Below are 24,515 nucleotides of genomic sequence, written 5' to 3'. Positions count from 1 at the left end.
CGCCATTCAATATGATCATGGCTGATCAACTCAGTATCCCGTACCTGCCTTCTCTCCATACCCTCTGATCCCCTTAGCCACAAGGGCCACATCTAACTCCCTTTTAAATATAGCCAATTAACTGGCCTCGACTACCCTCTGTGGCAGAGAGTTCCAGAAATTCACCACTCTCTGTGTGAAAAAAGTTCTTCTCATCTCAGTTTTAAAGGATTCCCCCCTTATCCTTAAGCTGTGACCCCTTGTCCTGGACTTCCCCAACACTGGGTGCAATCTTCCTGCATCTAGCCTGTCCAACCCCTTAAGATTTTGGAACCTGTTGCGTATTACTCTTCGAAGGCAGGCAGAGAATCTGCTATGGTGTACATGGAAACATAAAGCATTGTCACCAGGCGCATGGTAGCAGTGTCTAGATGCACACTGCACCCATTCACCAGCCGGAGTCTAGTTTTATAGCTGAGTTCATAGTCATAACATCATGCAGTGATACAGCATAGAAACAGGCCCCTTGGCCCAATTTGTTCACACCTGCCAACATGTCCCAGCTACATTAGTCCCACCTGCCCGTGTTTGGTCCGTATCCTTCCAAACCTGTCCTCTCCATGTACCTGTCTAATTCTTTCTTAAACGTTGGGATAGTCCCTGCCCTACCTACCTCCTCTGGCAGCTTGTTCCATGCACCCAACACCCTTTATGTGAAAAGGTTTCCCCTCAGATTCCTATTAAATATTTTCTCCTTTGCCTTAAACCTGTCCTCTGTCCTTGATTCACCTACTCTGGGCAAGAGACTCTGTGCTTCTACCAGATCTATTCCTCTCATTATTTTATATACCTCTATAAGATTATTCCCTCATCCTGCTGTGTTCCAAGGAATAGAGTCCCAGCCTACTCAACCAGCTCCCTATAGCTCAGACCTTCTGGGCCTGGCAACATTCTGGTGTGTACCCTTTCCAGCCTCATCTTCATTTAGTAATGTTTTATTTTGCCGGGAAAGGAGATAACTGAAGGTAGAGACAGGACAGATGGAGGAAGGTGTTTTGGAATACCACAGGATAAACGGATTAAGACTGAGAAATCGAGGCTCTGAGTTAATTGCAAAGAAGCTTACACTATAACAGAAGCCGGCTGTAGATGACCCGCTGAGAAGGAATCAGAGACCCGGGTAACTCTACCCTCCAGCACAAGAGAAAGAGGACACCAAGCCAACTCTACTGCAGGTAAACGCTATCGTATTTCATCCAAGTTTACACGCTGAAAAAACTGCGCAATAATTCAGAGGGACGGGTAGCCGGTGAGCAAGGTTTGAGAGATGTACTCTGGAGGCTGGAGGTGCCTGTATCTAAAGGTGATCTGAGAGAAGAAAGGACTTTCCAGTCAACCGCATTGAGTCTGAAGAGATATATCCACTGGGACTCAAGGGGAGCGAAGGAAACGTACAAAGGACCACTGTTTGACATAAACCTTCCTTTCGTCGCACTGTCGGGCGCTGCTATTAATGACAGAGCGCTGGCAGTCTATTAAAATTCGTTTGTATAATCCTCGACGTGCAGACTTCAGCAGGCGAGACAAGCAATTTACTTCCCACCAAAAAAAAAAAAATCGACTTGCACAAAAACAGATCTTGAAATCCTAAAGCTTTGAGAATATTTAAATTATTTGCTGAGGTGCTTTTTTTTTGTTAATCGCTATTAAAGGCTTTATAGCGGATAGTGGGAGAGCTAAATGACTGGACATTTAAGCCAACGTCACTGGATGCGTGTGTAGTGTTTGGATGTTTTGTTTTGGCAAGTTTTTGGACCTCTTTAAGTCTTCAAGGAGCAGATCCACACAAAACAAGTGCTTGTATTGTTTCTGAGAACAGCTGGAAGAGCGGGTTGAAGTTCCCCCTGCAAGTTGGAAAAAATAAGTTGAAAGGAAAGAGATGCCCACTAACGGAACCCACCAAGCTTTAAAGATCCAATTTGGACTAATCAACTACAACAACAAATACCTGACGGCAGAAGCGTTTGGTTTCAAGGTGAATGCATCAGGCGCCAGCCTAAAGAAAAAACAGATCTGGACGTTGGAGCAAGACGATGGCAAAAACTCCGTGGTCTTTCTCAGGAGTCACCTTGGGCGCTACCTGTTGGCTAACAAGGATGGCAACGTGTCATGTGAAGCCGAGAAGCCAGACGATGACTGTAGGTTCACGGTCATTGCACATGGCGACGGCAGGTGGACCTTGCAATCTGAACCCCACAAGCGCTACTTTGGTGGAACCGAAGACCATCTCTCGTGTTTTGCCCAGAACATCACCGAGTCTGAATTCTGGTCTATTCACCTGGCCAGCCATCCCCAGGCGAACCTGTTAAGCGTCAATCGGAAAAGATACGCCCATCTCTCGATGCAAGAGGACGAGCTATCCGCTGATAGCAACATTCCCTGGGGGGTGGATGCTCTCATCACCCTGATCTATCAAGATAAGAAGTACAGCATCCAGACCTGCGACAACAGGTTTCTCCGTACCGATGGGAAGCTAGTTAACAAGCGAGATTTGGACACTAGCTACACCTTGGAATTTAAAGCTGGGAAAATCGCCTTCAAGGACCACGAGGGGAAATATCTGAGTGCAATGGGGCCGATTGGCACTCTGAGGTCGGGAAGAAACTCCAAGCCTGGCAAGGATGATCTCTTCGATTTGGAGCAGAGTCACCCCCAAGTGGTTTTACAGGCTTGCAATGACCGCCTGGTATCAATCAGACAAGGTGAGATGCATGTAGAAACAAGGAACTGCAGATGCCGGTTTATACCAGAGATAAAGTACTGGTGTAACTCAGTGGGTCGGGGGATTGAAGGGGTAGGTGGCAGTGAAGAGCTGGAGGGAGTTGAGAAAAAGACCAGGACCATTCAGGGCCAGCAACAAATTACCTCAGGCAGGGTGGAGCTCTTAGTAGGCCCATTGTTGGCTCGGGAAGGTATGATCTCAAGAGGAATATAATATGGTGAATTGTGCAACTGGTTAAGCAATTAGGGTGGAGGAGGGGGGCAGGCAGGGGAGTGTTATTAGAAGCTACTAAAAATTAGAGAATTCAATGGTCATACCAGGTACACAAAAAAGCTGGAGAAACTCAGCGGGTGCAGCAGCATCTATGGAGCGAAGGAAATAGGCAACGTTTCGGGCCGAAACCGTTTGGTTGTAAGCTACCCAAGCAAAATGTGAGGTGCTGTTTCTCCAATTTATGTGTGGCATCAATCTAGCAATGGCGGTGGCCCAGGACAGGATGGTCAGTATAGGAAATGGGTGGGTAGGGGAGTTGAAATGCTTGGCAACCGGGAGACTCGGCGGACTGAGCGGGAAAATGTGAGATCTTTCACTGGTTTACTTGGACAAAGTTAAAACCACATCTTTCAAAACATAATTAATAGTACAGCACAGGTGCGGGTTATTCGGCCCACAATGACCAGAATATTATTCTTGTTACGAAATCATCAAAACTTGTACTGCTAAAGTTAGTTTACTTCCTAAGCAATTGTTGTAGTGTGTCAGGAGAAACCAGCAAATTCATATTCTGATGCAAGAGTCATAGAGTGTGGATACAATGTGGAAACAGCCCTTTGGCCCAACTTGCCCACACCCGCCGACATGTCTCAGCTACACTAGTCCCACTTACCCGGGTTTGGTCCATATTCCTCCAAACCTGTTCTATTTATGTACCTGTGAACTGTGCGGAGGTGTCGGGCGAAGCGATCGCCAAGCCTGCGCTTGGTCTCAACGATGAAGAGCAGTTGACACCTAGACACCGAGGTGTCAACTGCTCTACATCGGTGAGACCAAGCACAGGCTTGGCGATCGCTTCGCCCAACACCTCCGCATAGTTCACATTAACCAACCTGATCTCCCGGTGGCTCAGCAATTCAACTCCCCCTCCCATTCCAAATCCGACCTTTCTGTCCTGGGCCTCCTCCGTGGCCAGAGTGAGTCCCACCGCAAATTGGAGGAGCAGCACCTCATATTTTGCTTGGTTAGTTTACACCCCAGCGGTTTGAACATTGACTTCTCCAATTTCGGGTAGTCCTTGCTTTCTCCTTCCTTCCCCTCCCCTTTCCATCTCTCCCACAGCCCACTGTCTCCACCTCTTCCTTTCTTCTTCCCGCCCCCACCCCACCATCAGTCTGAAGAAGGGTCTCGACCCGAAACATCACCTATTCCTTCGCTCCATGGATGCTGCCTCACCCGCTGAGTTTCTCCAGCATTTTTGTCTACCTTTGATTCTTCCAGCATCTGCAGTTCTTTCCTAAACCATCCAGTGAACAGAAGCTTTCTAAAATATATTAGAAGTAGTTTCGCAAAGCACACATGCAATTAAATATTAAATTCAATTCATAAATCTGTATACAATTCCTAGAAATGAGTGGAGACATTTTATCCATATATATTTCAATAATTATTCATCTCTAGTCAATTGTAAAAGGATCTCTAGATAGTTTTGTTGCTTTTCACTATCAGTTTTGGACATTTCCAAGGTTACCTCATGAAGACAAGCGCAGATTTCAGATTAATCCTACAAATTACACCAGTTACAAGAATAAGTCAAGGTGCAATTTCCAGACTTTTAGTAATAGTTGTTCCAAATATTTTCTGTTATGGCATTTATAAAACTCTTTGCAATGAGGAGTTTAATGCCTTGAATTCATCCCAGGTTGGCAGGAACAACCCCCTGAGTTGGGAATTAAGACAGCTTTTGGACTCAGGCAGGAGGCTTAAGGAACTGAAGAGTAGTCCGTATGGTACTTGATTTTCATGTGCCATTCAGTAAGATCATGGGTTCTTTGCACTCATTCACCAAATCTTCTGATTGCTTTAGTTTTCAAAAATCTTGAGAGAAAGTGCCATTCTGGGAGTTAATGCAGGGTGATATTCACCATATGTCTTGCTGATTGATACTTAATCTGAGAGTGTGTAGGAAGGAACTGCAGATGTTGGTTTAAACCGAAGATAGACATAACATGCTGGAGTAACTCAGTGGGACAGGCAGCATCTCTGGAGAGAAGGAATGGGTGACGTTTCGGGTTGAGACCCTTCTTCAGACTAGTCAGGGGAAAGGCAAACAAGAGATATAGACAGTGATGTAGAGAGGTATAGAACAAATGAATGAAAGATCTGCAGAAAAGTAACTATGATAAAGGAAACTTGCCATTGTTTGCTAGGTGAGAACGGGAACCTGGTGCAATCTGGGTGGGGGACGGATGGTGAGAAAGGGAGTGCAGGGGTTACTTGAAGTTAGAGAAATCAATATTCATAACACTGGGTTGTAACCTGCCCAAGCGAAATATGAGATGCTGTTGGAGTACTTAATTCTGATACATCTGGGCAAAGGAGAAATGGTTGTATATTCCAAGCAGTGAAATCCTTCACATTCCTACATATTTTTCACTTTAGTTTATGCCTGCGAATTAAATTAAACAGAGTGTGGAATTGGTGGACTTATTTCTCTATTCACTTTCAAGATACTGTTTTTCTAAATAGCTTAATTACAGTAAAACCCAATGCTGCCCTTGTGTTAACATCAGGAATGACTGCAGTGAGACAGCAAATGTAGCATCCTTTCTATCTTTCTGTCATTCTGCATGCAGAACTGCTTTTAGGTTAAGGGTAAGCCAGTGATACATGTGTTGATTCCCAGTTTCTTGTTCACAGCAATAAATTATAGTTGACTGGTGCAGAGAATGGATTAGTGGAGCTTTGTGTAATAAAACAGGCATTTAAATCGTCTTCATAAATTTGACTTTTTACAGTCAGAGCAATTTTCCCAGGGTGGAAATAAATGTCAAAGCCTCAAGGGCATAACCGTAAGTTGAGGGAGGCAAAGTCTAAAGGCAATGTGCAAGCAAGTTCTTTACACAGAGAGTGGTGGATGCCTGGAAGACCCAAGGCTCATCGGACCGTGGAACCTGGCCGAAGGCTTGGCGGGCCACCGTACCGGGAGCACGCTAGAAGGCTCGGTGGACCAAGGTACCGGGACAAGCAATGAACATGTCTCTGCTCCCTTCAAACTACTTTGATCCTGTTGCATCAACAATCCAAATGATCTGAAATTAAATTTTCGTGTAGAGCAGATCTGAACCTCTTCAGTTTCAGGAGACATCTCTCGCAGTCAACTAAATGTCGGACAACAATTACTAACAAGAAGAATCCCTATCATAATTATTTTTACCCATTTTTCCATCTAGTCTGCATCTTTATTATCAAATCTAACCTTATTGTTTGCAATTTTATAGTTTACGGAATTCATGAAAAAAATTGTAGACTTTAAAGATCTAGAAGGGTCGAAGCTGAGTTGGCCCACCCTCTCCGCACCGACCAACGATCACCCCATTTAACGCTAGCACTATCCTACACACTAGAGACAATTTATAGTTTTACCGAATAACCTGTACGTCTTTGGAGTGTGAGAGGAAACTGGAGCGCCCGTATAAAATCCACGCGCCAAATAGCACGCATAAACAAACCCTCCATCCTTCTGTCGATTTCACAGATGTACCACAGTCCCTTCTGTACGTCTCGCCCCTGCGTTCCTTCGCTGCTACACTGTGCTTTTATAGCACTTGTATTTAAAAACTGTTTTAGTATATCTTTCTTGTCCTTGTAAATTTGTACCGTGCTCCCCTGATGGCAACAGTTCAAACAGGACAAAATCCATTTTGTTAGCAAAAAGACACTCTGGGATTTTTTGGTGCAGCGGGAACTGTGTAAGTCCTCCAAGGTAAGGAGAGGGCAGCCGACAATCCTCTGGGCGTTGTCCTAAAGGGTCGAAGCTGAGTTGGCCCACCCTCTCCGCACCGACCAACGATCACCCCATACGCTAGCACTATCCTACACACTAGGGACAATTTATAATTTTACCGAATAACCTGTACGTCTTTGGAGTGTGAGAGGAAACCGGAGCGCCCGTAGAAAATCCATGCGGCCACAGGGAGAACGTACAAACTCCATACAGACAACATCCGCAGTCAAGATCGAACCCGGGTCTCTGACGCTGTAAGGCAGCAACTCTACTGCTGACCACTGTGCTGCCCAACACTTGTATTTACAAAGAATTTAATTATATCTTTCAGAAAGATTTCAAAGTGCTCCCCACACTATCACATATCTTGCAGACACAAAATCCATTTTGTTAGCAAAAAGACATCTTGGACAGGAATATAATTAATTGGCTTTTTATAGGTTCATTTCAGGAGGTCTCATTATGTATCGTAAAAAACACTTGTTTTCTTTCTTTCCGATAGTGCCTTTGGGTCTTCGGGTTTTATAGAGGGCAGCTCCAGCAGTGCAGCACTTCATACTTAAGGGCCTATCCCACTTGCATGTCCTTGGCATGCTAATTACGCGACCTCATGGTCGCGTTGAGGCACGACGGTCCCACGAAGGTCGCGCGCGACCTCATTCGATCGCACAGTGTCTGGACCGCGTGACGTCATTTGAAGATGGATGCAAAATGTAGGAGTAACTCAGCGGGACCGGCAGCATCTCTGGAGAGAAGCAATGGGTGATGTTTTGGGTCGAGACCCTTCTTCAGTCTGAAAGAAGGGTCTTGACCCGAAACATCATCCATTCCTTCTCTCCCGAAATGCTGCCGGTCCTGCTGAGTTACTCCAGCATTTTGTGTCTATCTTCAATTTTCTTGGCCCATACTGGGATTAGAAAAACACACATAGTCCGGACCACAAATTTAGTCCCAGGCCGAGTTCAGCGAGTTCACCAAATGCTTCTCACTGCTGTGGAAGGCAAAATCTTAAAGTCTCTGGCTCTTCCCTCTTTGTTCTCCCTCTGCGCCGAGGCGACGGTTCAAACTCCGCGGGTGGTCGCTGCCTCGCCACAGCTCCGAGGCCGAGTCGGGTCTCCGCTCCCCGCTTCTCAGTGGGACCGGCCATACGATGCTCGCGCGCCTCAACGCGACCACGAGATCGCGTAATCTGCTTGCCAAGGACCCGTAAGTGGGACAGGCCCTTTGCAGCAATGATGTTAAATGGGCCTAGTGGATGTTTTCCTGGGTTGTATCACCTTGTGGAATCCACAACCATCTGGGCAAAGAGGCAATTGCTTCAAACTGAATAGATTATCACTTCTTATTCCATTTCCACAATGACGGAGATCATTGAGGCAAGTACCATTGCAACATTTGAGAAACATTTAGAGAGGTACATGTATAGGATAATTTCAGAGGGATATAGGCCAGGTAGGCAGGTGGGAATAATGTAGATGAGACATATTGGTTGGTGTGGGCAAGTCTGTTTCTACGCTGTATGCCTGTGACTTTATGACTCAATGGAGATCGAAAACTGTTATGAACAATCACAAATCACTTAAAGGACAATAAGCTAATTGGCTCAAGAGAGAAAAACAGCACAAAATGGGACCACAGGTATTCTTCTGGCTATGACAAGGAAAGCATTGAATGTGCCTACATAGATCCATATTCCCAGATGTAAGAGACTCAGATAGCACCAGCATCTTGTCCCACTGCCTTCGTATTCTCTTTGGATGGACTTGTGAACATGTCATTTTTTCTTTGGCATCTGACAGAACAGGTAGACTGTCAGAAACGTTCTCCCTGGACGGAGATGTCAAAGACTAGAGGGCATAGCTTTAAGGTGAAAGGGCAGGGTTTTTTTTTTTAACACAGGGTATCTGGTAGGTGCCTGGAATGTGATGCCTGGGTGGTGGTGGAGGCTGATACAATAGTTACGTGGAAGAGGGTTTGAGATATGCAGGGAATGGAGGGGTATGGGTCATGTGCAGGCAGAAGGAGGCTGGCTTAACTTGCCATCATGTTAGCACTGGCATTGTGGGCCAAAGGGCCTGTTCCTATGCCGTACTGTTCTACGTATTATGTTAACATTTCTTAGAATAAAGGGGAGGCCATTTAAGACTGAGGTGAGAAAAAATGTTTTCACCCAGAGAGTTGTGAATTTGTGGAATTCCTTGCCACAAAGGGCAGTGGAGGCCAAATCACTGGATGGATTTAAGAGAGAGTTAGATAGAGCTCTAGGGGCTAGTGGAATCAACGGATATGGGGTGAAGGCAGATACGGGTCTGCCATGATCGCAATGAATGGCGGTGCTGGCTCGAAAGGCTGAATTACCTCCTCCTGCACCTATTTTCTATGTTTCTATGTTTCTATGTAACAAGTGGGAAATTGGCCACATGCATTTAACCAAGGAATAATTAGGTAGACTGGACCTATAATCATCTAATGTAGTTTTGTCCCTATGTATTATGTTCCTATATTCTTTACATAAATGAGCCTTTTATGTTGCAAAAGCCCAGTGCTTTCCATCTATCGATGTTATGACCCAACCCAAAGAATACTGATGTCTTGATTTTCATTCTGAAATTCATTCAGCAATATCTAGCTGTTGAATTCTTGCATAACTGAAAATTTCATCCTTAATTAAATACTCTTAAAATATTCCCTACCACAGTCTTTAAGCTAACAGGTTAAGCTAATATTATTAGGTCTGAATCAGCGAGACCAAGTGTAGACCATGTGGCCGTTTTGTCGAACATTTGCTCTTAGTCCACCAAAGCCGACCAGAGATCCCAGTTGCTAACTGGTTTAGCTCCCCTCCCCATTCTCGCACTGATCTTTCTGTCCTTAGCCTCTTTCACTGACAGAGTGAGGCTACACATAAACTGGAAGAGCAGCACCTCAAATTTCACCTGGATAGACGACAACCCAACAGCACGAATATTGAATGCTCCAATTTTGTAAACCCTCCTGACTTCCTCTTCTTACCCCCCCATTCCCCTCCCCTCATGCACTGGTACGCACACATTTCTCCCACCATCCCCATCACCCTCGGGCTCCTCCTCCTCCTTTTTCCTTTCTTCTCCCCGCCACCCCCCATCAGTCTGAAGAAGGGTTTCAGCCCAAAACTTTATCTATTTCCTTCGCTCCATGGATGCTGCTGCGCCCGCTGAGTTTCTCCAGCATTTTTGTGTACCTTCGATTTTCCAGCATCTGCAGTTCCTTCTTAAACACCCATCACCCTGTTCTTTTCTCTCCTCCTTTCACGCCCTCCACCCCATTTCACTCCGTACTTTGCCATTCTCTGTGTTACTCTCTCTGTGACTGTGTGGGTTTCCTCTGGTTTCCTCCCACAACAGCCATGATCACAATGAATGGCGGTGCTGGCTCGAAGGGCCGAATGGCCTCCTCCTGCATCTATTTTCTATGTTTCTATCCCGAAGACGTGCGGGTCTGTAGGTTAATTGGGCTCTGTAAAATTTCCCCCAATGTGTCGGGAGTGGATGAGAAAGTGGGACAACATAGAGCTAGTATGAACGGGAGATTGATGGTTGATGTGGATTCGATGGGCTGAAGGGCCTGTTTCCATGCTGGATCTCTAAACTAAACTAAGACAAAAATACCTCAGGATTTGTTTTATATCCAAAAGTATTTATTAAAAACAAATAAGAAACCTTAAAGGCTCATTGGCTCTGCATCACTATTGTCTTTTAGAGATATTTGTAAAAAATATCTTTTGATGTTTGTAAAAATATATATTCTCATGCACATTGAATTTTCTCTCATTCTATTCTTAATTTTCATATTTTCCTTTTTGATATAGTGTTGGTAGGTTATATATCAATTTTAATTGGCTTATGTCTTTATTCATCCAGGACATTCTACACCAATTTTTTATCTCTTTAATTTGTTTCTTGAAATATGCTTACAAGTACTGTCACCATCTCTTTGCTAAAAAAAATAATCCCATTTGTTTTTGATTGTTCCTTAAATTTACTGTGCCCAATTCACCCTTTACTATCTTTGCTCTCATTCTATCTGATATTCTATATTTTGTACAGATTATTTACTTCCCATTTGAATCTTAAACCTTATCAAATGAATTCATTAACCTGATTAATCAAAATCACTCTTTAAAAAGTTCACTCCTAATCATCCATCTGATTTGCTTCATTAAATTCAGCAAAGTCTTTGCCCAAAAAAAGTCTCCACTTTGCTCAAGGTTTAGCCAGTAATGCCCTGTCCCAACTTTAGTCAGACCTTCCACTACCTGCAACCTCTGGAAAACACCTTCAACTAGCATCGCAACCGGCCTTGACTGAAAAATTACCGATTTTTAAAACGGCAACCTATATTTAGTCGCGGCTGGTTTTGAATTTTTTTAAATAATCGCCAGAACATAAAAGAAGCGGAAACCACTTTCGACCATTAGGGAGACTGACAAAAACCTCCGGGAACTGCACGGAAACCTTGGGTGGGGCGCAAAGTCTCCAAAGGTTTCCGTTCAGGTTTCCTAAGTGGGACAGGGGCATAACATGCCACAAGCTACTGATCCCTGACAAAGTTGTCAGAGTTTATTATTTCTGCAGTTACCAATTTCTAAATTTGAAAATGAGACAAAACGCAATGAACTGTGAGGAGGGTGTACTACAATGGCAGCACAGCAGGAGAGTTTATGCCTTACAGCGGCAAAGACCCGGATTTGATCCTGACTATGGATGCTGTCTGTACGGAGTTTGGATGTTCTTCCTGTGACCTGGGTGGGTTTTCCCCAGGTGCGCCAGTTTTCTCCCACGTCCCAAAGATGTGCAGGTTTGAAGGTTAATTGGCTTCTGTAAAAATTGTCCCTATGGTGTAGGATAGAACTATTGTACGGGGATTGCTGATCGGCACCGACTTGGGGGACCAAAGGGCCTGTTTCCTAAAATATCTCGAAAATTAAAACTATTGTACACTGAGGAGAAACGGACAGACAGGTGGAATGCATGACTCATGAAATGTAAAGTAAAAAAATGCAAATTTGTTACATCTTGGTAGGAAAAAGAAGTGGCAGAGCAACATAAAAATGATTCGGCAAAAAAGAAATCTGAGGATGTATGTGTGTAAATGTTTGCAAGCGGCAAGGTACTTTGAGAAATAAGTTATAAATAGTATATGGACTCTCAGCTTTATAAGCAGCAGCATGAAGCACAAAACGTAAAAACTCTTGGTTCAAACATACCTGTATTTATATCCATTAGGAAAGATATGAATGCCTTGTGAATGTGCACTCACGTGTTACAAAGATACACTGGCAAATTTGACGTTTTTCTCCATGGAACAGAGGAAGTTGAGAAGGGATCTGATAGATAAAATCCTGAATGGTCTAGACATAGAGAAGATAAAGAAAAAGCTGTTCCCATTGTAGAAGGGGCAAGAACCATAGAACGAAAAGACAAAAATGTGAAGAAGATTTGATGTGTAGGAAGGAATTGCAGGTGTTGGAAACAACTGCAGATGCTGGTTTAAATCGAAGATAGACACAAAATGCTGGAGTAACTCAGCGGGTCAGGCAACCTCTTTGGAGAGAAGGAATGGGTGACATTTCGGGACGAGACCCATCTTCAGACTCATTCCAACCATTCTGAAGAAGGGTCTCGACCCGAAACGTTTAGACATTGGCGATACAGTGTTGAAACGGACCCCACAGCCCACCGAGTCCACGCCGACCAGCGACTAACACAAGATCATTTACAGTTTTACCTACAGATAGCACCCGTAGTCAGTGTCAAACACGGGTCTTTGACGGTGTAAGGCAACAACTCTATCGCTACACCACTGTGCCGCTCTTAAGCTTACATAAGTTTATAAAATTACGAAGAGTATAGATAGCTTAGGTAGTTAGAGTTTTTTTGAACAAGAGGGCAGAAGTTTAAGATAAGATGGGAAGAAATTTAAAGAAGATGGTAATTTTTTCACTCAAGAGAGTGGTGAATATCTGGAACAAGCTGCCAGAGGAGGTGGTGGAAGCAACTACAATTACGATGTTTGAAAGATGTTTAGTCTTGGGTAGGAAAGGCATTGAGAGACAAGGGTCTAATGCAGATAAATGGGATAAGCATGGAGGGCATCACATTCAGCGGGTACAAGATGGGCAGACAAGGACCTATTTCTGTGCTGTACAGTTCTATGATTCTATTGTCAACACTAGTCAACGTGCAAATTCATAGTGCGTATATGAGATTCAAACTTGCAATATTTAACCGATTTATGCTCTTTATAAAATATCAAGGACAATGATTATTTTTGCGGCCTGTATGTGTCTGAACAATAACATCTCATCTAATGTGGTACAAAAGCAGGGCTCAAGCACTGTGCAATTATTTTAGTACAACTGGGAAACTCAAGGAAAACAATCAGCTTTTCCTGCTAACACTCCTAAACTCTTCCTCACAATCCTGAAATAGTTACGCTAAGAAAATATTAGAAAACCTGGGTGAACAAGCCTGTGAGCACAAACAGTTCTTTGTAAAATACATAGCAACACCCTGCTGGGTCACCTTACACTGAATAATTTATCAGTTTATCTACTTGATAAAAACTATTCACATTCCCAAAGAGGGAGTCAGCAATTAAACAGTGGCTGATATGAAGCTCAATATGTATCTGCCCTCTATGAACCCTTCAGCCTATTCATTGCAGAAGTCTCAATCTTAACCATTTTGATAACCTAATTTTTGTCAGTGTGAGACCAAATGCAAACAGCACCTCATGTTTCACTTTGGCAACTCAGTACCCAGTGGTATGAATATTGATTTCTCTGACTTCAAGTAACCCTTACATTCCCTCTCCCTCCTCTCTCCCCCACCTAAGTCGTTGTTCTAGCTTCAAAGTCGTCTTGTTGAGTCTCATTGTCTGTAACTCGTTTTCACCAAGCCCACAACTAACAATGGCCTTTCCTTTACCGTCATTACTTCTTTCCATATCTTTCACTAATTTCTTCTATATCTCTCGTTTCCCTTTGTCTGAAGAAAGGTCAGTCTGAAGACAGGCCTCAACCCGAAACGTAACCAATTCCTTTTCTCCAGAGATGCTGCCTGACTCGCTGAGTTACCTCAGCTTTTTGCGTTTATCCTTGGTACAAAAGCCCCATTTGGGTGAGAGAATTTTGTACAATCTGACCACTATTCTTTGACAATATGAACATAAGGAATAGGACCAGGGATAGACCATAAGAGCCATGGACCTGTTTGGCTTTTCAATAACATCATTCTGACTGATCTTAGTCAAGTCAAGTCAAGTCAAGTCAAGTTTATTTGTCACATACACATACGAGATGTGCAGTGAAATGAAAGTGGCAATGCTCGCGGACTTTTGTGCAAAAGACAAACAACAAAACAACCAAACAAATTACAAACACAATCATAACACACATATTCTTTTACATAATAAACAATAGAAGGAAAAACGTTCTGTAGAGTTAGTCCCTGGTGAGATGGGCGTTTACAGTCCGAATTGCCTCTGGGAAGAAACTCCTTCTCAACCTCTCCGTTCTCACTGCATGGCAATGGAGTCGTTTGCCTGACCGTAGCGGCTGGAACAGTCCGTTGCAGGGGTGGAAGAGGTCTTTCATGATTTTGTTTGCTCTGGAGTTGCACCTCCTGTTGTATAGTTCCTGCAGTGGGGTGAGTGAAGTTCCCATTGTGCGTTCGGCCGAACGCACTACTTTCTGCAGAGCCTTCTTGTCCTTGGCAGAGCAATTCCCAAACCAGATGGTAATGTTCCCGGACAAGATGCTTTCCACCGCCGCTGCGTAGAGGCACTGGAGGATCCTCGGAGACACTCTGAATTTCCTCAATTGCCTGAGGTGGTAAAGGCGCTGCCTTGCCTTACTCACGAGTGCTGAGGCGTGTGATGACCATGTCATATCCTCAGAGATGTGGACTCCCAGATATTTAAAACAGTTCACCCTATCCACAGGATCCCCATTTATACTCAATGGAGTGTACGTCCTCGGATGATGTGCCCTCCTAAAGTCCATGATCAGCTCCTTTGTTTTTTTGATGTTCAAGAGGAGGCTGTTCTCCTGGCACCAGAGTGCTAGATCAGCCACCTCCTCCCGGTAGGCCTTCTCATCATTGTCTGAGATCAGGCCCACCACCACAGTGTCATCAGCAAACTTAATTATTGAATTGGAGCTGAACCTAGCCACACAGTCATGTGTGTACAGGGAGTACAATAGGGGGCTGAGGACGCAACCCTGGGGCGATCCTGTGCTCAGGGTGAGGGACTTCGATGTATTCCCTCCCATCTTGACTACCTGGGGCCTGGCGGTGAGAAAGTCCAGGACCCAGGCACACAGGGAGGTGTTGAGCCCCAATTCCCGTAGCTTCCCGGCCAGTCTGGTGGGGACTATCGTGTTGAAGGCTGAACTGTAGTCTATGAACAGCATCTCACGTAGCCCCCCTTCTGGCTGTCCAGATGGGAGAGAGCGGTGTGCAAGACTTGGGAGACCGCATCGTCCGTGGACCTGTTCGGACGGTATGCAAACTGCAACGGATCCATGTTCCGAGGGAGGAAGGCGCAGATGTGATTCTTCACCAGCCTCTCAAAGCATTTCATGACTACCGAGGTAAGGGCCACCTGACGGTAGTCATTCAGGCAGGCTGAATGACTACCGTCATATATTGACCTTCAATTTTCTTCTTTTCCTTCTTATATTGACCTTCAATTTTCTGTTGGCTTCGGATACATTTGATTCCCGTGTTGATTTACAAATCTATCTCAGCGTTAGGTACATTCAATGTCTACAATGTACTTTGTCCACCAGGGACACCATACGATTGGCAACCCTGCAAATAGTCTGTTTGTTTTTTCGTCTTTTTTTTAATTTGTTAGTGTTCGTGTAAATGTTCTCCAGTTTGTTTTATGTGGGGGGAGGGGGAGGGGGAGGGGAATCTTTTTTTTTCAGTTTCCTACCTTGCCGGAGATGTGATTAATTTTCGGATGGCATTCTCCGTTCGTTCTGCGGCCTACCATTGATGGAGCTGGAGGCTTTATCATGGCATGGACCTACATCGGAGTCGATCCCTTGCCTGGAATCGCTCCGACCGCAGCCTGCCGACTTTACGTCGGGAGCTCACAGTCTCGGGAGAGGCTGTGGATGTCGGGAGCTCCAATGTCGCAGAAGGTTCAACCAGCCCCGACGCGAGGTTTGATCGTCCGGCGCGGAGGAGCTGACATCCGGATTCCTGATGCAGGAGCAGATTGCCTCGATGCGGAGGGCCCTTAAATGAACAACCTCATTTTGGATAGGAACTGCGGATGCTGGTTTATACTGAAAATAGACACAAAATGCTGGAGTAATTCAGCGGGTCAGGCAGCATCTCTGGAGAAAAGGAATAGGTGACATTTTGGGTCAGACCCTTAGAAACATAGAAACATAGAAAATAGGTGCAGGAGGAGGCCATTTGGCTCTTCGAGCAAGCACCGCCATTCATTGCGATCATGGCTGATCGTCCCCAATTAATAACCCGTGCCTGCCTTCTCCCCATATCCCTTGATTCCACTAGGCCCTAGAGCTCTAACTCTCTCTTAAATCCATCCAGTGATTGCCCTCTGTGGCAGGGAATTCCACAAATTCACAACTCTCTGGGTGAAAAAGTTTTTTCTCACCTCAGTCTTAAATGGCCTCCCCTTTATTCAAAGACTGTGGCCCCTGGTTCTGGACTCGGCCAACATTGGGAACATTTTTCCTGCATCTAGCTTGTCCAGTCATTTTATAATTTTATATGCTTCTATAAGATATCCCCTCATCCTTCTAAACTCCAGTGAATACAAGCCCAGTCTTTTCAATCTTTCCTCATATGACAGTCCTACCATCCCAGGGATCAATCTCGTGAACCTACGCTGCACTGCCTCAATCACAAGGATGTCCTTCCTCAAATTAGGAGACCAAAACTGTACGCAATACTCCAGATGTGGTCTTACCAGAGCCCTATACAACTGCAAAAGAACCTCTCTACTCCTATACTGAAATCCTCGTGTTATGAAGGCCAACATTCCATTAGCTTTCTTCACTGCCTGCTGTACCTGCACGCCAACCTTCAGTGACTGGTGTACAAGGACGCCCAGGTCTTGCTGTACCTCACCCTTGCCTAACCTAACCCCATTGAGATAATAATATGCCCCCTTGTTTTTGCCACCAAAGTGGATAACTTCATATTTATCTATATTATACTGCCACGCATCTGCCACCCTTCTTCAGACTGAGTACAAACTTCATTTATGCAACCTGGCTAAGATCAAAATACATTGCCAGTGTAGCTAATGTTGTTCCCGTGTTTAATGCTAGGGATAATTTACAAACTTTACCAAAGCCAATTAACCTACAAACAAGTTCAAGTTCAAGTTCACATTTATTTGTCACATGCACCAATTACCTGTATGTCTTTGGAGTGTTGGTGGAAGCTGGAGCACCTGGAGAAAGCCCACGCGATCATGGGGAGAACAAACTCTGTACAGTCAGCACCAGCAATCAGGATCGACCCAGGATCTCTGGCTCTGTAAGGCTCTGAGTTGGGCCTGCCCTGCTTAGGATTCATCTGTAGCAGATGTGGATTCCCAAAGACATCAAAACAAAATACATTTATTAAATTAATTAGAAAAATTAGTTTCCATTTGAGCCAAGTTGAGTGGAGCTCGTGGTAACTTCTGAATGTCCACGAGGGTTTTTGTCTCCTGCCCAAATTATTACTGATTGCACATTATTCCAAATACACAAGACAATGGTTTAGTGTAACACTGGGTTTTTCCTTTTAATTCAGATCAGCTTGTATCCTGAACTTCAATAGTAACAAAAGTAACTGTTGGCATTCCTGCAAGAAGCACGCGGAATTGTTGTTTCATGGTCAAGGTCGGGCAGTGCTGCTATCTCAGGGACTTAGAGCTCTGCTTGCAAATTGCTGAATTTGTGAGTTTAAGTCGCCGGCAAATCTGGCAGCCAACGAGATAATGAGTTCTGTCAACACTCAGCTGGGCTCCCAGCAGGTATAAAGCCAGGCTAGAGTTCAGGATAGGACAAGATGCACATATTTAGGGATGGGGAGCAGATTACACTAATCACCATAATAACTTGCGTCCAGCCCTGAAGCACAGTTTTTTGCATCATAGGTTATATGTTGTTTCAAAGCAACAAGCTTGCTTGCCATGTGTTTTACAGTAATCCACTTGTTACCCATGAGTTATGATGTCTTCCTTATCCATCAAATATGTTTTTCTTCTCACTGTTCTCAATCGCTATATAATGGGCTTATACTCTCTCTCCTTCCCCCCTGCACCCCACATATAACTGATAACTTCCTGATCACTTCTGGTTATCTGTTCACCAGTCACCTGAGTATTTCCTCTGGCCATGCCAATGTTGATTTTCTGATAACTTCTCTGTTGCTTTGACTGTGCTCCATATTTGTCCTATTTTTATTTCAAGTGTGTAGTGGGTTTTTTTTCTGTTTTATTTTCGAGATACAATGTGGAAACGGGCCCTTCGTCCCACCGAATCCACGACGACCATCAATCACCTACACGCCAGTTTTAATGTTATATCACTTTCTCCTCCTACACACTAACGGCAATTTACAGAAACCAATGAATCTACAAACCTGCACGTCTTTGGAATTGGGATGGCAGAAGTGGGAAGTAACTCACTGATTTACTAGCCTGTATTTAGAAGAGAGATTTCCTGCATCAACAGCTTTCTCCTGTAGCATGGTGATTTGCAGACCAACACTGCCTAGCGTAGGAAAGTAGCTAATCCAGTCCCGTGACAAAGATGATTATAATTTTGCATTGCACATCAGATTCTGTCCGAAGGTAATGGGCTTACAAACATTCGCACGCATACACGGATAAACGGGACCTCTGCTAACTAATAGCGTTACTGCATGGATTTACAACTCTTACCTAATCAACTGCTCTACTTAACCTTTAGACAAAGTTTAAAAAAATACCACTGAACCTATCAACATCAATCTTTATTATTCTAATTGTAGTGTTTGTGGATAAAAATCCTTTAACCTATGAGCTGGAGGAGGTATAACATTCATCACAAAGTGAATCTGCTGAGAAAACAAAGTCTGTGTAAAGAACGGTGAGGGAGAAATGACAGCAACCTATCTCGATTACACCAGGCTAATTTCTCCATTGAGGTGCAGTAAAGAGGACATTAAATACTGACATGGGTGAAATGCAGCATTTTTGGAATATCAACATAGTAATATGTCATATTTTGCGATTTGAAGGCAGCACAGTGGCGAAGCTGGTGGAACCGCTGCCACTCGGCATCAGAGACCCGGGTTCAATCCTGACCTCGGGTGCGATCTGTGCGGAGTTTGTGACATTCTCCACTTGGGTTTCCTCCGGGTGCTGTACCTTATACCACATCCCAAAAGATGTGCATGTTTTCAGGTTAAATGGCCTCTGAAAATTGCCCCGAATGTATAAGGAGTGGATGAGAAAGTGAGATTACAAAGAACCAGTGTCAATGAGTGATCAATACTCAGTGTGGACACAGTGGGCCAAAGGGTGTGTTTGCATGCTGTATCTCTAAACTAAAAAAATGTTCTCCCTATGACTGCATCGGTTTCCTCTGGGTTCTCTGTTTTTTCCACATATTTCAAAAGACATGAGGGAGTTTAGTGTGTAGGGAGTGGATGCAAAAGGTGGGGCATTCTGTATCTTTCAATCGATCAGTCAACTAAGGATTGGATACGATCAAAGGCAGGGCACTGAAATGTTGATGAATAGAGAGACTGAGGAGTTTGTCCATTGTTTCCAGAAAGATGCAATGTAGGAAGATAAGGTGGTGAGGAGGGAAACTGGAGCACCCGACAAAACCCACATGGTCACAGGGAGAATGTATAGGTTTGTTGGATAATTGGCTTCTGTAAATTGTAAATTGTCCCTAGTGTGTAGGATCTTGCTAGTGTATGGGGTGATCGCTGGTCGGCGTGGACTTGGTGGGCGGAAGAGCCTGTTTTCTTTATCTGTATCTTTAAAATCTAAAGTCCAAAGTACAGCTGCTGCCTCGCAGCGCCAGTTCGGATCCGATCCTGACCTTGGGTACTCTCTGTGTGGAGTCTGCACGTTCTCCCTGCGACTGCATGGATTTCCTCCAGGCGCTCCGTTTCCCTCCCACATCGCAAAATCTTGTGGGTTTGTAGGATAGTTGGCCCAAGTGTGTAGGAAGTGAAAGAGAATTTGGGATAACATGGAACTTGTGTGAATGGGTGATTGATGGTCAGGGTGGGCCGAAGGGCCTATTTCGATGCTGTATCTCTATAGTAAACCAAACAGCTCGGAGGAATAGGGAGAAACACTAATGTCCAGATCCAAGTCTTTCAAGAAGGATGATACTGAGCAAGTAGGACATGTATCGCCGAACATCAAGGCCCAAAGCTCAGACTTTCAGCTTCTTCCTCGATGCTTTTTAGTTTAGTTCGGTTTAGAGATACAGCACGGATAAAGAACCTTCGGCCCACCGAGTCCGCGCCGACCTGTGCTCTCCACATGCCAGCACTATCCTCAATGTCCCTACTAATTGCAGGGACAATTTTACAATTTTTTTTACTGAAGCCAATTAGCCTACAAATCTTTGGAGTACGTCTTTGGAGCGAGGGAGGAAGCCAGAGCACACGGTGAAAACCCACGCAGGACACAGGGGGAACGTACAAACTCCACACAGACAGCAGCCGTAGTCAGGATCAAACCCGGGCACTGGCACTGTGAGGCAGCAACTCTATCGCTGAGCCACCATGCCCCTGAACCATTATCTTTCACACCTCATATCTGAGGTGCAGTCACGTACTCTTACTCTTAACATTGTTCCCGATGTTGGGGAAGTCCAGAACAAGGGGTCACAGTTTAAGGATAAAGGGGAATTCTTTTAGGACCGAGATGAGGAAAACTTTTTTCACACAGAGAGTGGTGAATCTCTGGAATTCTCTGGTGCAGAAGGTAGTTGAGGCCAGTTCATTGGCTATATTTAAGAGGGAGTTAGATGTGGCCCTTGTGGCTAAAGGGATCAGGGGGTATGGAGAGAAGGCAGGTACAGGATACTGAGTTGGATGATCAGCCATGATCATATTGAATGGCGGTGCAGGCTCGAAGAGCCGAATGGCCTACTCCTGCACCTATTTTCTGTTTCTATGTTTAACTCTACCTCATTCAGTTATCCTGTTATGATCCTTTAATATACTTTAACTTTACAAGGATTTTGCACCATTCTGCTGTTTAGCACTAATGATTGTATTTATTTATCATTACTGTACATATACTACTTTGTGAGCTTCATGGGAACAAGGAATTTCATTGTACCCTAGTGCATCTGACAATAACCTAATCTAATCTAAATCCTGCACTGAAAATCATTCTCAGGCAAATGGTTTGGAAGAACAATGTTCATTCAGATTTCTCAGCTGAATTGCTCTCTAGATGGACATTAATTTACAGGCCAGCCCAACAGGAGGCACAAGATGGATAAACAAGTACTGTATCTATTGTTGACAATCTTCAGAATAATCCTGCTTCAATTTCAGAGCTGCAGTGTCCGTGAGCCCAGTAAATTGGTGGCAATACAAACTATTCCAACTACATCAATTGAATCTTGCACAGCAAAAAGTTGAATAACAGCAAGGATCTTGATCAATCGGCCAAGTGTGCTGAGGAATGGTTGATGGAATTTAATAGTGAAAAATGTGAGATGTTGCCAGTCCAACATGGCCCGGACCTACACAGTGAATGGTAGGGCTCTGGGTAGTGTTGTGGAGCAGATGGATCTAGGAGTGCAGATGCATAGCTCCCTGAAGGTGGAGTCACAAGTAGATCGGGGGGTCAAAATGGCTTTTGGCACATTGGCCTTCATCAGCCAGAGTATTGAGTATAGAAGTTGGGAGGTCATACTGCAGTTGTATAAGACGTTGGTGAGGCCACATTTCGAGTGTTGTGTTCCGTTCTGGGCACCGTTTTATAGGAATGATAGGAAAGAGAGAAGGTTTATGAGGATGTTGCTGGGACTAGAGGGTGTGAGCTATATGCAGTGGTTGACTAGGCTGGGACTCTATTCCTTGGAATGCAGGAGGATGAGGGGTGATCTTATAGAGGTGTATAAGATCATGAGAGGAACAGATGGGTAGATGCACAGAGTCTCTTGCCCAGAATACGTGAATCGAGGACCAGAGGTGAAGTACGCTTAAAGTGAAGGGGAAAATATTTAATCGGAATCTGAGGGGTAACTTTTTCACAGAGAATAGTGGAGGTATGGAACAAGCTGCCAAAGGAGGTAGTTGAGGCTGGGACTATCACAAAATTTAAGAAGTAGTTATACAGGTACATGGATAGGACAGGTTTGGAGGGATATGGACCAAATGCCGGCAGGTGGGACTAGTGTAGCTGGGACATGTTGGTCGAAGGGCCTGTTTCCACACTGTATCACTCTATGACTCTATAAACTAAACTAAGTTTCAACCATGACCCGACTTTATTCAACAGGTTGTCCCATATCTGGTCCTTTATGTGATAAAATGATTGGTTTGATTGGATCAACAATTGGCTCCCCTCCCCCCCCACCAACCCCATCCCTACCCCTGAACCCACCCAAGGACCTATGTTTACCGCAGGTCTCCATTTATTGTTGCAATGCTCCCACTCTGCACATCTACAAAAATATATAAATTCACTGCAAATTTGTTTTGCTGCTGGCTGCCTTTTTATTAACACTTCATTTTTGGAAATACTGCTTTTCTAAAACTATTGCTATGATTTTTGAATTGTGAATGCTAGAACTATGGCTGTTTAATCTCCACCAAATTAGATTAGAAAAACTAGATTAGAAACAAAATGAGGGTGCAGCAGTCCATATAATTGCCACTTAATATACCTGTTCCGTGAATTTGCCCACAACAAATCTAGTGCTTCCTCCCTTGCGGACTTTACTGAACTGATAAGTGGCAAGAAATGTTGACCTGGAGTGACTATTGCAGTGGGAATGGTCAGGAAGAGTTTATGCTTTATTGTCACATGTGGCATGTCACGGTGATATTCTTTGTCAATAGTCAATAGTCTATTTAATTGTCATTTGGACCCCTGGAGGTCCAAATGAAATGCCGTTTCTGCAGCCATACATTACACACAAATAGACCCCAGACACAACATAATTTACATTTTACATAAACATCCATCACATAGTTGTGATGGAAGGCCAAAAAAAACTTATCTCTCCACTGCACTCTCCCCACCCCGATGTCAGAGTCAAAGTCAAAGCCCCCGGCTGGCGATGGCGATTGTCCCGCGGCCATTAAAGCCACGCCGGGTGGTGCGAGGTCGCACACCGGGTCTTGATGTTAGAGACCCCGGCGTGCGCTCGCAGAGTCCCGCGGCCATTCCGAGCCGCGCGGGGCAGTGATGTAGGCCCCGCTCCAGGAGCTCTTCGACCCCGCAACTCGGGCGGGAGAAGTCGCCGTTGCAGGAGCCCTGAAAAGCGGTCTCCCTCCAGGGACCCGCGGGCTCCCGGTGCCGCCGTCCGCAGACCCGCAGTAGCAGCCTCCGCATCAGCAGCAGCAGCAGCGGCAGCGCTCCGCCACCGCTCCACCCGCTCCGGTCTCGGCCAGCTCCGCGACGGTGAGGTGAGTCGGCACCTGAGTCCCCGGCCTCTTCTGTTGGAGGCCGCTCCTCGTTGCAGCCTCAACGACAACTGAGACCCGACGAAAAAAAAAGGTCGGGTCTCCAGTGCAGGGAGAGATTTAAAAGTTTCCCCCTCCCTCCCACCCCACCCGCACCCCCCCACACCACACCCCAACATAAAATAACAAAAACTACATATAAACATAGACAAAAAATAATAAAAACGCGGACACCATGCACAAATTATGCAAAGAGTCGCCATGTATTGGACTCCGACAAAGTTACAAGTGTTCAATGTGGTCCCCAATGGTCTCCCTTTGTTCTCTCGGCACCTAACACCCCCCCACCCATGCTGGGTCCCTTTTTGTTCACAGCGACCCCTCCCCAATGCCAGGTCCCTCTTTGTTCTGGCGCCGTATCCTCGACCAACCTCCGGCGCCCACTTCAGAACAGAATGCAAAAGATTTGTAACCTCTGACAGACTCTGAAGTGGACTGTAATTATACTCCAGTTAGGAAGTGGTGTCCTGTTCCGTACATCCTTGGGAATGTTGGCAAGCCCATTGTCTTCGGCAAAATGAAAAACAATTCCACTTGAATTAGGCTGGTATTAGTCAGCAAGATGGTGCAACAGTGAGTGCTGCTGTCTAAATGTTCCGGGGACTGTGGTTTGATCCTGACCTCAGGAGCTATCTGTGCAGTTTGCACATTTGCTCCGTAACCGCATTGGTTTCCTCTGGGTGTTCTGGTTTCCTCCCACAGCCCATAGACATGCTGGTAGGTTCATCAGCTGACGTAAGCATCGGTGAGAGGCAGCAAGAATCGAAGGGCAGGTTTGAGAGAGAAAGTTGCACGGATGGAGGGTTATAAGTGGAGGTAGAATGGATGGATCATTGTAAATGGAAGATAGACAGATAAAGCTGGAGTAACTCAGCATTTTTGGAGAGAAGGAATGCATGACTTTTTGGGTCGCGACCCTTGTAAATATATAATGACATAACACATTGGACAAAAATGTGCAATGCATGGCTGGGAGTTGGCATTTCATAGTTTAGGTGGCACACCCCTTGAAGGT

The 24,515-nt window shown here is 44.9% G+C and overlaps 1 protein-coding gene across 1 annotated transcript in view; it reads left to right on the top strand.

Moving 5' to 3' along the window:
• Nucleotides 1–1,794: 1,794 nt before the first annotated feature.
• The window catches only part of fscn2b (fascin actin-bundling protein 2b, retinal), a 36,370-nt gene continuing 13,649 nt past the window's right edge, over nucleotides 1,795–24,515 (top strand). The window contains exon 1 of the mRNA XM_055653975.1: nucleotides 1,795–2,741. Within this exon, the coding sequence (XP_055509950.1) occupies nucleotides 1,919–2,741 (823 nt within the window). The 5' untranslated portion in view covers nucleotides 1,795–1,918. The remainder of the gene's footprint in view (nucleotides 2,742–24,515) is intronic.

This window comes from Leucoraja erinacea, chromosome 23 (assembly GCF_028641065.1).
Source record: "Leucoraja erinacea ecotype New England chromosome 23, Leri_hhj_1, whole genome shotgun sequence".
NCBI lineage: Eukaryota > Metazoa > Chordata > Chondrichthyes > Rajiformes > Rajidae > Leucoraja > Leucoraja erinaceus.
This window is presented reverse-complemented; position numbering and strand designations above follow the sequence as displayed.